Consider the following 17,731-nt stretch of genomic DNA (forward strand, 5'->3'; position numbering starts at 1 on the left):
AACAGAATTTTTATGGAATCTAATTGCTAAAATATGTAATGTTGGAAGTTCAAAAAATGTAGCGTCTCTCGACTCTCGCATCTACAGGAATTTTCTTTTTAAATTAAGTTCCTAATCTGTATAAAATCTTTAATCCTTTATCGTAGCAAACTATTTATTTATTTATTTATTTATTTATTTATTTACTTATTTATTTATTAATCTTTGTCGAACATAATGTGTCAATAAATCAATAGATAGAATTTCTTTAATCGGACAAAAGATGAGGGAGAGAAGTATATACCACATGTGAATGCATCAGAAGCGTGAATCGGACAATTTTAATACGCTTATTATTATTAAAAATACATAGAGAGAGATATGTTAGGAATCTGTTGAAAGATAATCTTGTACAAGGTATTTCGTCGCTATCGCGCCAAATCTTGTATCCGCGAATTCTTCGGTTAATCTGGTGTAGATTTTTCTGTAGCATCTTCCTGCTGGTGCATTACACGGGATGTTACAAGAATAGTTCAGTAATTTTGGTGGTTTGTGTTTTAATAGATCTAGAATTACAGATAATACAGCACAATATCAGTTGTTTCAATAAATTAAAATGGTCATTGGTTGGTCCGCCTAAGCCTATTTCACGACTTAGAGATTCGCAATGTTCACACGATGTTTTGCGCACTGCACGAGTCGCATACTCTGAGATAGTATATATCGATGTTCACATAAAGTTGTACCAGTTTTTATTCCGTACAAAATAAAGTGATCGGTGGATTATGTTTTTGTCTAGCAACTTAATGGCGACTGGATTTCTCAGCCTATCTTCTTTTATATATATATATATATATATATATATATGTATATATATATATATATATATATATATGTATATAAAAACATTCGGAGAATTTTTTCTGACGGAGTTACGAGCAGGCGAATGGGTAGATTTTCATAGAATTATCGTAATTTGAATCTATATTATTTAACATTTCATAGCTTTTCTTTATAACACTGGACGACATACATTGAACATCCTGATGCTTCGAAGTATCACGACTTATGCTGAACAAACGAAATAAATGAAATTAAAAGCAAACATGATCATGAATATTACTTACAAGTAAGAACAGACTTAAACTTATCGAAAGGTCTTGTCTGATTATAAGTAAAGTTAACTTTAATACTAAAGTTGAGGGATGTCTTATGAATTAAAAATAAATGTACATTCCATTAAAATTTAAGTCACGGAAACACGCTATATGGACGATGAAGAGATCTGAAATCGTCTTTCAAAAATTATTTAAAAAAATCGCCATTTTCGTACGTGAACAGTAAATCACGTGTTTTGTCGTCCAGTATAGACAAATACAACGAACTTTAAAATCACAAACACGGAATAACAAGATCCTATTATAATATCGATTATAAATTATCTATACGATTTATAATTTTAATGAGAAATATAGAGAAAGAATTGAACGTTAAGGACTTATCATTCGTACGAGAATAAATGAGATGCAATCTCATAAGATCGTGAGAGAGAGAGAGAAAAAGAGAGACAGAGAAAGAGAGAGAGAGAGAGAGAGAGAGAGAGAGAGAGAGAGAGAAAACGGAATGGAAAGGAACGGACGGGAAGGAAATAATAGTCGCGGTGCGAGCGCCGGCTCATTCCGAAATTTCGTGATTGTCGTCAATTTATTGCTCTAAAACTTAAATTGAGATTTGCGAACCGAGCCGGCAAGCTCATCGCCACGAGAAGCATCGCTATATATTCAGGAAATTCTATTAATTTCCTTCTGTCTCCTTACATCAGACCTAATGTTATCTCCAAGGATTGAAACTGGTACAATTTCGGTGAGCGAAAGGATTCCGATGCTGCGAACAAGCGAAAATGATCCCTGTACTTATTCACAATGAAGATACGAACGGTTTAGCGTATGGTTACGTGTTTCCTCGTTTCATCTACAGCATCGAAAATTGAGAACTCTATGAAATTATACCGGCTTCGACATCCGATGGTAATCCGGACGTAAAACTAACATTATTCTTTTTCTCTATTCAACCTTCTTTTCGACATATCGGATATACGCGTATATCCGAGGTAACGCGTGTGCGAAATATAATTTCTCACACACCCTACAACAATCCTTAATTATACATATCTTTCGTTTTAACTTCAATATCTCTTTTTTATCCAATAATCGACGATGGTGCAACAGGTACGGACCGCGAAAGGCATTTCCCTTTTAATACTTCTGAAGAGCGATAAATATATACGCAGTGTGTCCTGTCACGTCGCGCTCTTTCTCGTCAACGTGCGCGTAGTCAATTTCTCTGAACGAAAATCGAGTCGGAGGCCATTCGTTCGTAATTTCTAATGTTCGATATCTCGGTAATTACGCCCGAGGTGTAAAGCCGCTATTAAAATAAATTCTTCTTAAGGTCACTCAAACACGAGGGTTTTGTTATCTCTATTTACATAATTATATAAAAGTTCTTGACTCGTGTGTGATTTTGAGAGAGCGCGCGACGAATAGAACACTAACACTCGATAGTTTCAGTACACTATGCACTTCACCTCGAAATATCAAACATTTACCAATTTTGATAGGGAAATCACAGAGATCATTTCATCTCAGAGAAAAATTCATTTACTGGGGAGTACATATACTTTAGAGCTTCGAGGAACTCTGCTTGAGACTGAATTATATACGGATACTCTTAACAATCACTTTTCGCGTATTATTTCGCGTTCAACATTAAGCTCATAACATACAAGTCAACTTCTTACACATTCGATATAATTAATTTCTTATTTTGTTTTTTTTTTCTTTTTTAATCAGTAGTACCTTTACAATGACAGGACATTTATAGAATTTAAACTCTGATCCAGAAAATAGAGTGTATTCAAACTATTGAGCGCCAGTATACATGTAATAATCTTTAATTTAATTTAACGGAGAGAAAAAATTTGGAGATGAAGGATATACGATGGCAACATACTCGCCGTTTTCAAATTTTAGCATTTAGCATTTGAAGTACGATATAATGTGAACCGAGATTCCAGACGAATCAGACATATCATTAATAAGTAAAAGAGCTTGATTAAGACGCATAAAGGAGACTTACTCGTTGCGTAACACAGATCGTATCAACCTGTGTGAGTGGCGTCTTCTCTTGGAACAATACGCAAATCCAAGCGATGAGCGTTTTCAAAAATTGTACACATATGTATACAGATTTGACGTATGTACAGAAGGTCCCGACGTCTCTCGCTGTATCGTTTCTCGGCTTCTACAAATTCTTCAAACTCTACAAATTCAGTGAACCTTGCAGAGTCGATTTTTTCCTTGGCGAGGATCGCTTACTAGAAAAGCACCGTATATAATTCGTAATAAGTAATTCGCCAAGATCCTTCGATCTTTCGCTAATACGACGAAGCTGCCGCTCCGTTTCTCTAATTTTATCATCTTAAACGGTTGAGACGTGATGCCATGTGAGACAGATCTGGGACATTCCGTGCATGTAACGCGACTCGACAGAAAAATAATTTTAATTAGTATAGTAATAGTACAATAGAGTATAGCGATAGACCGCAACTAACTACTAATTGGTGTTCGTACGTTGTTCCCTTTTTACATTTTGGTATCGTTTATAAAGAATGTTTACCTTCGTTTTTTTTTTTTCATCGTTCTTCCTCTATGTAAGATTATCCTGTGCTCTTTCTTTCACAATTTTTAAACTAACAGATTATCGATCGACGAGCTCGTAGCACCCATCTCAAATGGAGATATATCATAAACGTCTGTGTGTACAGTTTCCGCACATGCTCCAACGTGAGACAGTTAATCTTTGATTTGGCATCATTATTATCGTCCTTTCATGATTTCAGCCAGTTGGCACAAATTATGTCAATATGTCGCAATCACGGACTGACCCGTTGTGTATGTGAACAGATACCTTCGCTTCCTTAACTGTACATTTGTAACTACTCGCTCGACGTTTTTTTATTATCCTCGTTTTCTTCGTCTCACGGAAGGTCTTTTAAAAATTTGCGGTATGTATATATATATATATATATATATATACGTGTATACATATAAAAAAATTACTGTCTCATTTTGGACCATGGCGACATTAAATGTCGCACGAGAAAAATAAATTCGCTCGCTTCAGGAGCACTCTACGAGCTCCATGGCCTGATTGTAGCCCACATTGCCGAATACAGGGGCACAAGTGGAGCCAGACAAGTTCTAGACAAGTTCACGATTGAGAAAAATAAGGGCTTGTTATCGATTAAAAATCGCTACGTGAGTCATTACGTATATGTATATGTAACTCTAGCATGTATCGTAATTATATACTATGCGATAATTGGATGTGTATATACGCTCCTAAAGAGAGACTTTTCGTAGTAATCGACGAGACGAAAAGAAGACAATGGAAAAAAGTAAGATAGCGTTTGGCAAACACGTAATTGCGTCGACGTGTACACACACATACACACATCGAACGAGAATATTAGATTATCACGAGAGGGCGAGAGACTTACGTAACATCGCCGAGAAAAAATGCTGCGTAGACATCGCATTGACTGACGACCGACAATCGTTGTACTTCTTTCGTCGAGGTGCTTTAGGTGATTCAGGCTGTAACGATCAACGCTGTCGGTCAGAGAATGCTCTCCATATGCTCATCCGTCACTAATTGAAATTGTTCTTGACCTGAAACAAGTGATTACACACGTTATATGTCAATGGCATTCCGGCAATCGATGAAGAGGTCTGGTCCTTGCGGAAAAACGATCAAGTACTTACTGTAGAGATACGCTGCTAGGTCGCAGTCTTCCGCGATCAACGCAAGATCTCGCGGCGTGCGACCGAGCCGGTCTTTCACCATCAACGCTGCTCCACCCGCCACGAGCATACAACAGATGGAACGGCGTTTGTTCTGGGCCGCTTTATGCAAAGCGGTTTGCCCTCTGCAACGTGAAGAACACAATGGTTTCTTATCAGCTTGCTATAGCCCAAAATACTTCTGTTGGAGATAATTACCACTCCGGTTCGAGACATTTGCCGATATCTGAGAGAGATACTCACTTGTCATTATCGACCATGTTCAAGATTGTCGGTGGGGCGCAAGCAATGAGATACCTAACGACCTCCTTGTGACCGTGCTTGGACGCCAGATGAAGCGCCGTTTGACCGTTAGCATCGATCGACAAGAGCGAGTAGCCCTGCTCGTGAAGCTGCTTCAACGCAAGAAGATCGCCAAGCTTCGCCGCCGTCAGTATTCCGTCGCAGGTTTTCTCAAGCAACCCGGTACTGAACCGATGAACTCCCGAGCTCAGCCCGAAAAGTCTGTCGCGAGGACTGAGAATGGAAATCGAGATCCAAAACTTATACACAATGTTTCAGAACCGTACATACCAAGCCGACGGAATTCACAGGAGGGAATCATCGAACTGACAGACATGATTTTATAAATTATTCTCCAGAAAAGAGACCAAGTCAGGGGATCCTTGAAATTCGATCGATTACGAGGATAACGCTGAAACGAACTGTCAATTTTACCTGATGAAAGTAATTGGTCGGTCAGCCTGATGCTCCGAGGAGTCCCGCTTCCGGGGCTCGCCGTTTACAGGAGAATCCGACTCGATATCCTTATCCTTATTGGGTGCTCCGCTCATCAGCAAGAACGAGTTCCTCCGACTCGCCGTGGTTGACGGCTTGACCGCCGTGCTAACGACCGAACTATCCACCTCAACTAGCGGACTGCTCCTTTCGGTCTTGTCCAAGATCGGCCGCGCGTCCTCCTCTGTCACGGCTGGCATCTCCTTCGGACCTTCGTCGCTGTATCACACGTTCCATCTATTAATCTAACGATTACACTTGCTTACCATGGAATTTTCGTTTGGACGTGTTATTTGTTTCAACATTATTATCTCATATTCTTACTGTTCGTACTACAGGATATTCGTGATGAGGATTATTCGTGAGAATAATTCTCATAACTTGATCATGAATTTATTCACCATGAAAGTGGCACGAGCAATCTTCGCGCGAGTTTGACGACTTACCTTGGACAAGCCTGCGCTGCTTCTTTCTCATTAGTGACGATAATTTGACCTTCGGGTTGGCCAGCATCTTCCTCGAGAACGTACACAGCATCCATGGCGACGTCCGTCACATAATGCAATTGTTCTTGAGCGCGATCGATCCTGAAGAATCTTTCAGCTGTACACGCTAGAAAACGATTAGTCAAATATCTTATTTTAAATGTCTGTTATACTTTAGTCATGCAATTTGCGAATGTAGTCGTAGATGTAACAGCGGCACTCACAGTCGACAAAACAACAAGAATCCATATTGTAATTTTTTGCCAAGAGCTTCCTTAGCGTCTCCAAATCCGTCGTAGCATCGAGATCGAGCGGTTCCGTCAGCAACTGCTCTGCTATGTTCTTCAACTTGACCTTATCGTGATGATAAGTCTTGTAATCCGACATCTTTATTTTCATCACAGGAAGCTTTAGCCTCTCCAATCGTGCCGTATCCTGACGTGGCTTCCCCGTGTTTCTCCTCTTGATCAACATCGTGGCCTTGTTCAGCAGACTTAAAGTTATGGTAGCTGGTAACAGGCGACAAGCCTCGCCGTCCACCTATAACGTGATAATAATTATTTGATAATTATGTGACAAAAAGAAAGCTTATTACAGAACATCAAATATAACTTTGAAAAGGAGTTTTTACAAATCTATATTGTTCGTTATTTGACTAACTTGGCAGAATTTCTTTCAAAGGAAGACCGATTTCAAGATAAAAGAAAAATCCCTATGGAAGGGACAGAGAGAAAGGAATAATTCTACTGTATACCAATGGTATGTCATCGCAATGATACTAACACAGTTTCATATATTACGTAATCCTAAAAGTTATACTTGCTTGCATCGGTATAGTCCTCGTCGTCACCAACTTGGCTTTGCTACATTGCGCTATGGAGGTGCCATGTCCACCAGCTTGTAAAAGAGGCAACTGGTACGTGGTCAGACCAACCACCTCGATCAGGCCGTCGTCCATGGCAGGTTCTCTGGTACCGTTGCCCGCACCCCATGGACGCGTTCCACCACCATAAGAGGCGATGTTCAAGAATACAATGGCGTGGACTCGGTGCTCCTTCAATTTCGGCGTCATGTCCTGGCCGTCGCAGTCCAACGTGACGAACTCCGAGAGGTCCTTCCATTTCCTACGCACTAAGTCCTTGCCGCCCATTTGGCCGTAGAACATCTTGTTTCTTAGTCTGGAGTTAAATTTCTCTGGATGAGCTTCTACAAACGATCATGATGAATTTGTCAGTCAAAGGCTTCGTGCCTTTGAAAATATAAGATACTTTGTATACTTTAGATAAAACTAAAATTATGACTATTATTTATACGATACTGATTACCATATCTTTTAATTGCAGGAGAAAACTTCGATTGCGACACGACCATTCGAACCAGGGTATCAACGTTATCGGCTTGCCGTTTGTTGGTTTCAATGGAGTCACGCGGTGAAAATTAAGGTGAAGCCTTACCTCGGGCTTCGTGAAACTCCAGGGCGATGTGAGCGTCCACGCCGAGGGAGAAGTAATTGTTAACAACATTAAGCGGCAAATTCTCCTTGCCCTTGTTGCCATCGTCATCATTCTGAGCGTCGTTGTTTCTCTCGACTTCCAGTTGCCATCTGTCCAGTAAGGCAGTCTCACTGTCACCTATACTCGTTAGAATCTTCCCGATCGGCTCGTCCGTGTAACCGCCACCCCATCCCAGCGCTCTCGCTAAGTCATTCCCGGTGCCCAGAGGAAGAACGCCGACTGCTGGCGGTGGATATGCACCGATCTGATCCAGGATCGACAGGACCCAACCGACAGTACCGTCACCGCCGCAAGCCAAAACACGCAAATTCGGAACCTTCTTGAAAAGGTCCAGTCTGTAAGTGCAACGTTTTCTCAATCGTCTTTCTTCTTCTCCCCTTTGTTTCCACGTAGCTAAATACTGAGCCTCTTCAATTGCATTTTAATTTAACAATCAGAATTAATTACAAACTAAAATGAAGTTAATTGACTGATAAATTTTATTAATTTTAAAGTTAATTGAATGTATCTCAATGGAGGATCGGTATTCTGACTGTCGGGATCAGGTGGCTTATCGATGCAAAGACCAACCTCATCCTCCTGGCAGCCATCGATGTTAATACGACGCTTAACGTTATTTCGTATGCACCCTGCGTTGAAGTAAACGACGAATCCCATGATTCACTCACCCCATTTTCGGACCACCCTGCGTCAGATCGAAGACCTGTCTCGGATTAAGCAGCCATTGAAACTTCTGCAGCAACTTCGCGCCCTGATTGCCACCGGATTTCGGATTTATGAAGACGAGGACCGGCTTTGCCGTGGCCGTAGGTATAGGCTTGATAATCCACAGCATCCCCTGATTTTTCTCCTTCTCTTTATCTTCCTCCTTCTCGCCGTCTTTTCTTTTCCGTCGCTCGGAGGCGCCATCGGCGGACTTCTTTTTCCTCGGGGATTTCTTTAAACTGCTCTTGAAAGTGCCCTTCCGAGGAAGTTTCACGATCCACGAAGGTGGCACTATGATCGACGCGTGGCTACCCAATTCGCAACTTTCACCGATCTTCTCGACATTGAAACATGCCTCCTTGTTGTGATAGGCGGCCTTGCACCAACTGCAGTTCACCGCCACAATCTCTTTGGAACCGAAACTGAGCTTTGATTGAAAAGACTTGCCGCAGTTGGCGCATTTACCCTTCTGGGATCGCCGGTGAACCCAGTGGTGATGGGTGGTTGTTTGTTCGCGATACTGGCGCACGCTTACATCGTGGAAACTCGGTTTGCACGGAAACTCTAAACTCGTGACGCAGCAGGCGTGGGCCACTATGTGACAAACCGGACACTTCAACCGGGGTCCGTGTTTCTAAGGAAGAAACAACGTCGGCCAAATATTAGCCAGACATTCTCAGAGATACCTGATTTCTTAATTACTCATCAAGATTGTCTCTTCACTACTTTTATCTATCATTTGACTTTTTCCCCTCACTCATTATTTTCCCTCTGTTCCTTTTATTATTCTCTCAAGTACTTATCTCAGATAACTGGTATATTGAAAGTAACATTGTGATCTTTTCTGCTTGTGATTTTGCAGATTTTTCATTTCCAATACTTACGGCACAATCATTGACGTAACAGAAATCCCCGGATGTAGCGGTTGGTACCCAAAGATGTTCTTCATTACACGCATGGGGACCCCAGTCTGGTGTTGACCGCGGCTGGCGTTGATCACTGCTCGCGTCACCTTCTTCTCTCCCTCTAGAATCATCAAAGGCTCATAGAAACTCATGTTGATGAATTAATTTTCTCATGTTAGAGCGCATATATTCTACAGTTTCTAATTGAGGAGTTATCGCGGAGGTATATAGGCAATCTAATTTTCTACCTTGCACGCGCCATATGCCGACTTTGATGAAGTATAACATAATATTCTGCTATAAAGGAGGAAGAATAGAGAGCATGATTTAATTATCATATAAAATATTCCAGTGACTTTGTATTTAATAACGATATTAACTCTCGTCGTAGCGGTTGGATATAATGTAGAATAGAGAACACTATATGTGTACTGTTACAAACGTGATTAAAATTTCTCATATCTGTGCCGGTTTTGCAAAGACCCGACGCGAGCACGAGGCGGAAATATTAATCGTTTTGTACCTTTAAGGCACGTAAAAGCATCATGAAACATGTACGTTGTTTTGAATGATTAAGTCTGGCTTTCCGCCGCGAGATGTATATTCGGGACTCGAGCATAAAAATTCGACGAACACAGTCGCTTTTAGGAACAAACCTTCCCAGGATAAAATATGCTAGCACGTGTAGTAAAAAACGAAGAACGGTAACCACTAAAATAGACTGCTTTAAAAAAGGCATGATATTACTGTCCCACTTCGTATAAATATTCCGAGTAATGATTTATGTAACGTAGCATTTTCGGCGAAGTCATAAATAGAGAAAAGACGGTTTCCTGCCCGAATTTAAAATTATAATATAGTGAATAACGTAAAAGGAAGATGATAAAAAATGATGAATGTAGTAGAAAAATCAAGAGATTTATTTTTATCGATATAACTCTTATAAAAGTACATGCCTTACAAATTAAAACATAATTATCTATTAACGAGTGATTAGAGTAGGAGTATATATGGTTGACACAAGTGAGAAATTACAGGCTTAGGAAAACAAGACATGTATTCTAGACCATCGATTTTAAAATTAACATAAATAGACAATGAATGAAGAATTAATAGAGAAGAAGGTAGAAGCATGTATCCAGTATTCTTCGAGAAAGTTGGCGATTATTTTAAAAATCGACGTCATTACAGATAACATTTATACTTGCCACAAAAACAAACTATACAGACCGTTCAGAATATCTGTGCTGATTTTCTGATGATCTGATCGCACTCTTCTACCTTCTTTAACAACAAGTACATCATTAAAACTAAAACACACGATGTGACATATGACATTCGGGAGAATCGCAGAAATTCACACAGAAACGAACATAAATCTCGAGAAAATCAATTCAAACATTGCGAGAGAGCAGTTCAAGCTTGATCCGAAGATTATTCAAAAAGAAAAGAAACAACGAGGAAGAACAGACGACGACATAGAGAACAGCGCAGCTCCACACAAGGAAGCAGATGCATAATCAAGAAGATATTTAACATGATGCTAGGACCGTATCGCGTGGCATTCTGAACGCAATCCGCTAGCCGCGGCTCCATCAATCAGACGTACCCACCCTATCGAAGGTCGCCGTTCTTTCGCCGGTAACAGCGCCGTGTACCTCGTCCGTACGTCCGTCGGCAGAACAATGTCGACGCTTTTCGATCTGATGTTCTGCTGCGGCACCGCCAGCAAGTCCGAATTGCTGACGCCGCTGCCGTTCTTATTGTTATTGAAGCACGAGTCCACGGAGGCGGCGCGATCCCTCTTCAGCTCCGGCACGGTCAAGAAAATGTCACGCACAATGAACTTGGACTGGCATGCCTCGTCCACGTAGTTCTCCTCGTCGTCGTCGTCGTCTTCCGTCTCGGTGGAAGTCATCTTCGCCGTCTCCTCCTCGCTCCTCGAGGACAACGCGCCAGGTAACTCCAAGGGGAAACAAGTCAAGGCCTCTTGCCTGGACAACCTGCGTTGTCTCTCCGGAAACTCCATCCTGATCTCGGGACTCGCCTCGGCCGCGACCTCGACCGCGGACGGAATGCATTGCGGCATGCTCTGCACGTCGTCGGGCATGAAAGTGACTAAGATCTCAGGGCTACCCTCTCGTTTGGATTCCTCCTCGTGATCGGACTCGTTCTCGGAGATATCCGTGCTGTTGTCAATTTCACTGCGCGATCCACCGGCCTCGATATCATCTTTAGATCCTTGGTCTTCGTTCAGCCTCTTGTACTCTTCGACGCAAGCACAGTGATAGCAGCCGGAGACCTGAATGGTCGGCGTTTCAGGTCGCTCGAATCCGACGGGAAGCAGTTGGCTACCGGAGGACGAGCCGGAACTCGCCGAGTACGCGTCGAAGCTCTTGGAGCGTTGGCCGGTCTGCAGCTGCGGTACCTTCAGGGTGGACGATCTTCGTCCGCGTGTCGAGTCCTTCCTCGACGGTAGAGAGTACACGGAGGATGAGGAAGCTGGTCGATTGTCATCCTGTAGCTTCGACTGCAGCTGTATCTCGTCAAAAGAGGCCGATCGGATTTGCTTGGGCACCTCGAGGCTAGATTGCGACTTCATCTCTGCTCCCGTGGGAGTGCGCGACCTCTTGAAGGTCGTACGCAGCCTCTGCATCCTCGCCTGCTGGCTACCTGGTAACGCCGTTGCCTGCGCTCTTGGACGTGCCGCTTCCTGACGGAAACGACTCTTCGGATAAAATTAATTGCCCAGTCGCGTTACCTTCTTCTTCTTCTCCCTCGTCGTCGAGATCGGACACGCCGTTGGTATCGCCGCGCTGCTCGTGGATCGTCTTCCGCTCGACCGACGGCTCGACTGCGTGTTTATACCTCGGCAACGACGTCGACGACGACACGGCCGTCTCTTTCTCCAGCTTGGACTTAGCTGCCGATTTGCAGCCCATCCTAAGTACCTTCGCCGCTGATGTTAAGTACGAGATCTATGGTATATACTTGAAAGATGTTTCCCGGATTTCCGTTCGAGTAGACTTGAATCAGGTCAGGTGTTGAAGAAGAGTATCGAAATGCTGATAGGAAAGCTCGTTGATGTCGAGAAAGAAGAGAACGCGGAACGAAGCTCGTTGAAATCCAACGTGATCTTCCGCTTGACTGGCGAATGCGGAGACCTATTTGTTGTTTCCGAGTGGCTTCATAGTGAGTCCATTCGCGCTACATTGGACTTTATAAAAATCTACCTGGTCACTGTGCCTCGTTTCTCGCCGCATGTTCGATTTCGATTCGTTGCCGATCGACGTTGCTCCAAATTACCATCCATTTGCATCCGCATTTTCTGCTGGCATATCAGGACTCGAGCCGTCTCTGGTTGCAGCTGGTGATGAGCTTTAAGGGTCATTCAGCTCACATCGTGCTATCGAGTGCATCGACCAACGACGCGCGAACCGTGATGGAAAGGTCACACGTCCGGCAGAAACAACCTCGACAAACCTGATGGCGTTACAAGGTTGCGGCGAACTTTATCTCGCCATTATCTCCGGCATTGTTTCTCCGATATCACACTCGTTTCTTTTCTGTGTTTCCCCCTTTCTCATATCTACCTACCCTCAATGGCTATCGCCCCTAACCACTCTCGCGCTAACTCACTCACTCACCCTCTCTCTCTCTCTCTCTCTCTCTCTCTCTCTCTCTCTTCCCCCTCTCTTCTCTGCCGCCCTCACGGTGCGGCTCTCTCCTCTTGAGTGACTAGCAGCATCGATCGAACTTTCCAGCACCGGAATTTATTTTCATGGTGACGCGTGATAACATCGTCGATGCTCGTCGATAGGAAGCGGTGAGCATCGTTGCGGCGCGGCACAAGACGACGTCAAGCAACTCGGCAACTTTGAGACCGGAGATCGATTGATCTCCGTGTCACCGTCGCAAGATGTTTCGGTCACCGGACAGCGTCTTCAAGGTTCAACGCTTACGACGTCACCGAGCATTTCTCTCGTTGAGAATATCGGCGGCGGCAACGAAGTGTCACGGTTTCCAATACGATGGGAATGGAAGTTTCTTTGACTGACTTCGGGACGGTAGTTTCGCTGACGAGAACTCGAAGTTCCGTGGATTAAATCGTGTAGCATCGATTGGTACGTTTGCCCTGATATTGCGTGACACGAGCCGGCGTTTTCGTCGGACAAATATTCAGCGACGAGGCACGTCGAGACCGGCCGACCTTCGCCACGTCGATCGATTCACACTCTCGATCAATGATAAAACACATCTCACCGAGGAAGCTTCCGCACCGAGCTCCGCTCTCTTGAAGAAGCTCCTCAAGATCCCAGCTTTTTCTCGTTCTCTCCTCCTCTACTTCTCCCGCGAACAATGCTATCCTTGGCTAACAATGATATCCTTTCGATAAGGACATTGCCGAACTTGGAAACAAATGGTAGCGCGTCGGTAGCAGTCGAAATATCTACGCACCATACATGAGTGAAACGCGATGAGCGGATCACTCAAGGTTGTCTCTCTTCCTCCTCGAGTCTGTCATTTTCCCCGTCCGTGTGGTCTCCTCTGGAATCTTGCACGCGGAATTCATCGGAGGTCTCTTCAGATTCACAAAGCGCACGTCGCGCGTCCTTCGAGAATCGCGAAGAGACGCAAATACACGGCACCGACAGCAACGCGATGCGACGAGACGCGAGGCGAGACGACGCGGCGAAACGAGGCGAGGCACGGCGCGACGCGGCGTGATGAGAATAGCCGGTCGGACTAACGGCGAGGGCTCGTCGATGAGGGATGTCGAAGAGGGTGAGTGCGCGCAAGGGTTGTATATGTACATCCGTCCTTCTTTATCTTCCTTCTACCTGCTCGCGCCCCGTGTACCACCTTCGCTCGCACATGCGCCCTCAGCGCGGTGCGGATTTCTCTCTCGCGGAGTACGCGCAATAAAGCAAGCGTACGGCAAGCCAGAAATTCTGGCTGATACTGAGATGAAAAACGGGCATCTCGAGAACGGCACGATCATATCTCGAGAAGTACCATCGTCTTCTTTAATAAGTTTTCGATCGCTCCGAGATTCGTGCTCTTTGATTCACCCCGGTCGCTCCCGACGAGAAACTTTACAGATGAATTTTCGCCACTGCGGCGAATTATTCCACTCCGTGTCGCTCATTATCGCGAAGGTTGCTCTTTGAGCGATTTGAAACTGGAAAGATCTGGGGAAACTTCTCGCTAGACTTTTTCCTTTCAGCCGGACGCGTCGAGGATAGGTTACCAAACAATGGGAAACTCATCTTCAGTGTGTGTCCAAGTTCATTTATAATTCTTTAAGTTTAAAGTGAAGGGGCTGAAACTTAACACGTTCCAGAGGAATCAAAAATTCATCGAAGGGGATGTCGGTATCCTGAAAGGAGAAACGACTTTGGCGGTCAAGGGCGGGTAAAGTTAGGCCGGTCTAACGAGTCACGATAGACCCAAACGTGAAAATTACAAATGCCTTCGGTATGAGATCTTCCTATGGAGTGTTTAACAAGACGCACGTGCGATGTAGGTTGCAAAGACCGTCAACAATACTTATCATAATAAATAATAATTTAATGTCATGCAAGGTATCGGTTAATGTTCGCATGTACTGTGTCAGTGTCAGTGTCGATCAAATTAGATTGATACGTTTCTGTAATTAGTAATCGATCTCTAAGCGCGTCTTCCGTTAAACTAATTTGCTATTCGAGCCCGTAACTAGAAGGTTAACTGCTAACCTTTCTTCCGAATCGGACGGTATAGGATCTTCGCGGCATCTTAAGTTCGTGCCCTCCGCGAAATGCACCCGTTGTCCCAGCGTCGGGGCCAACTCGAGCAACCTACAATGCACACGAGAAACACCCAGATGGTGTTATATGGTCAGCGTGAAGAACGGCGATTCGTTTTACAATTTCTAGCAGCCTTTTTTCACCGCGACACGCTCTCGCTCTCGCGCGTGACTCTGGAGAATCCAGCTGGCCTGGCAGAAGTCGACGGAGTCAGATAGAAATTCTTAATTAGCGGATTCTCCAGGATCACGTAACTCGTCTTAATTAAAGCGTAAAACTTCGGGCGTTGTGTGTAAAACTCGCGTACTCTTATTCGTGCCGTTGTGTAATTGTGTACTCGCTACGAAGCAAATTTAACGGGAGACGGGAATAACGCGCAAGTGAGCACAGCTTCTCTCCCCGGCAACACGGCAGTTCGGACTTGATAAGATCTATTCACAGGTCGTGCGCGAGTTTTCCCGATTTGAAATTCCGTCCGTCAAGCGCGGTCAATTACAGGCTTTTCCGCCTGAAGCGCTGCGATTGGCGACTGGCAGCCAATTTTCGATGCTATCGACAATCAGCGCGCAACACCGCGTTTGTTTGATGAAAAAAAAACAAGAAAGCACAAAACTAAATGCAATATATGGAAAAGAGAGGTGGTTGTGATATTTTTAGAGAATAAAAATGAACACCGTGACTCTCCTGATGAAATTGCAACGACGATGAACCTCACGTAATCTCACCCCGCAATGATTGTGCTCACGCATACTCTTAACTTGCAAAAAGGAATTCTACACTCGTCACAATGTCGCTCGTGTCGTCGTCATCGTGTTCCTTCGAGAACTGCCGGGTGCTCGCGCCTTTGCGTCGATATTAACCGCGAGAAAATCTATACGGATCTATATTGGTCTGAAACTCACGTGACTCTTATCGTAATCACATTCTCCGAGTCCGATTCCGAGCGTGATCCTGCGCACGACAGCCACGATGCACAGTCGATGATCATCTCCGGGCGGTTTCCCCGCGATACCTCGACGCGCAACTGACATTAAGGAAAAATACCGCGCGAATAACGCTGGTGCGTTTATTACCCGCTGCACTCTTGTTGCCGCTAATCTTTCGCAACTGCGCGTTATGTCATCTTTGCGTGCAATAACGTAATAACACCTGTTTGTCACTTTTCCAGTAACGCGAACATATCACCGGACTGTTCACCTATGCGTGAGTTCACACAGCTCACCTATAACTGCTGCCGCTTTAGTTACTCATTTTTAATCATGAATCGCACGCGCACATCGCTTGACTAGCCGCCGCGCAATAATTAACTTTCAATTCTACGCGCTCCAACGATAGCCGGTTCAAGGATCCCACCGAGGGCAACGCGACACAAAGCCGATAACGCTAATCCGAAACAATAGTTTAACGTACTTCTCAAAGACACGTTCGCGATTTTACTGTGCGAGATACAAGCGAACGAGAATACGGCGGAAACGTTTCCAATCGTTATCGTTTGTTCGTTTGCTTGCATAATTAGCATCTGAGCAGATCTCAAACGTCATTTCAAAATGTCGGTCCGACTAAATTTCTTCTAATCCAGATGATAAAATGCTAGATATCGATCGGCTGTACTGAGCATAACGGCCTCCTTGGGAATTACTCCGCGCGAAAGATTATCGATTATGTCATTTCTCAGCATTGCTCTTCATTTAAACGGTCTGAATAACTGCCAACTCTCTCTCTCTCTCTCTCTCTCTCTCTCTCTCTCTCTATCCCGCACTACCCGGTCCTCTAATTCTTATTCAAGTTTAATCGCCGGCGTACCATCCATTAATATCACTCGTTATTCGACACAAATACAGTTCCATCGTTCAACACTATACATTATACACTCAAATTCTCTACACACCGTCAAAAAGTGTCCGCGACCAAGACAACCAAGACGGATCGTGAGACGGACCCGGTCTCTTTCGTACTTTTACCATGTTTCTCCTTCCACGATGATGACTGTAAGAGCGAGAACTACAGTCTCGTTCACAGATATTAGGCGTCTGTCTCATGCTCCATGAATGAAACTTATTCGCAAATTCATGTCGATCATATCGACGGTATCGGTATCGCGACACTGTGTGTCTATTTATTAAAATTCATTTTCGCAATTTTATCAGCAATTACTGCTGCGAAGGTTGCGAATGAAGAAACGACTACATCGCCTGATTCAGCATTAATGAACGACTCTGTATCAACACGATGAGCAACGAACCGGTTTTTCGTCTCGTCGTTTGTCGCGTGGGTTCTCCTCAAGGATATATCGCGAGAAGGTGGAAATCAGACCTTTCAGTCGTTCAAAGGTCCACTACTCTCCGCTACACTTTCTACTCTCGTCCTTGTTCCCTTTTCTTAAAGGGCGGGCGCATACTTGCTGTATGCTAAGAGACTGGCAGCAGCGGTCGTCGCGGTGTTACTAAAGAGAGCGGTTTCACATTTGTGAGAGAGACCGACGCGAGATCGATAATGCAAAACGCTCGACGAATGTTTATAACTACAGAAACTACTCGAAGCAATTACGAAGAGCAAGTATTACGGACGGTCGTGTGAAATGTGCAAGGAGTGCTAAACTCTTAACCAACTATGAGTTCCTTCTTGCCGGTCTCCTTTCTCATATCGTATGCCGGCGTCGTACAACTCGGGAATGTCTACGTCAAAACGGTCTATGCTTCTCGTACAAATAGGAAC

General features: G+C 44.1%; 1 protein-coding gene across 3 annotated transcripts; it reads right to left on the minus strand.

The window, feature by feature from the left end:
* Positions 1-3,662: 3,662 nt before the first annotated feature.
* rdgA (retinal degeneration A) lies at positions 3,663-14,703 on the minus strand. 3 transcript variants are annotated; one of them, XM_011153661.3, is made up of 11 exons: positions 10,844-14,700; positions 9,210-9,351; positions 8,289-8,959; positions 7,561-7,955; positions 6,930-7,312; positions 6,331-6,646; positions 6,068-6,233; positions 5,562-5,840; positions 5,088-5,360; positions 4,806-4,969; positions 3,663-4,712 (listed from the first exon to the last, which is right to left on the minus strand). In XM_011153661.3, exons 1-11 carry the CDS (start codon positions 11,884-11,886, stop codon positions 4,660-4,662), a joined length of 3,885 nt encoding a protein of 1,294 aa, XP_011151963.2. In that variant the 5' UTR covers positions 11,887-14,700; the 3' UTR covers positions 3,663-4,659. The 3 variants fall into 3 exon arrangements, with proteins under 3 accessions (XP_011151963.2, XP_025162686.1, XP_025162687.1); XM_025306901.1 differs by having other exon boundaries at positions 4,526-4,712; positions 6,068-6,224; XM_025306902.1 differs by lacking the exons at positions 3,663-4,712; positions 4,806-4,969; positions 5,088-5,360 and having other exon boundaries at positions 5,618-5,866; positions 10,844-14,703.
* Positions 14,704-17,731: the final 3,028 nt, after the last annotated feature.

This window comes from Harpegnathos saltator, unplaced genomic scaffold, assembly GCF_003227715.2.
Source record: "Harpegnathos saltator strain DR-91 unplaced genomic scaffold, Hsal_v8.6 scaffold81, whole genome shotgun sequence".
NCBI classification, from domain to species: Eukaryota; Metazoa; Arthropoda; class Insecta; order Hymenoptera; family Formicidae; genus Harpegnathos; species Harpegnathos saltator.

Bases quoted from the DNA above. Each gene is read 5' to 3' on its own strand.
- rdgA (XM_011153661.3), bottom strand. From the start codon at position 11,886: ATGCAGAGGCTGCGTACGACCTTCAAGAGGTCGCGCACTCCCACGGGA. The intron at 8,960-9,209 runs GTAAGTATTGGA...TTTCTTCCTTAG, and splicing joins GTTACGTCAATGATTGTGCC to AAACACGGACCCCGGTTGAA. The intron at 5,841-6,067 runs GTAAGTCGTCAA...CGTGTGATACAG, and splicing joins GCAGCGCAGGCTTGTCCAAG to CGACGAAGGTCCGAAGGAGA.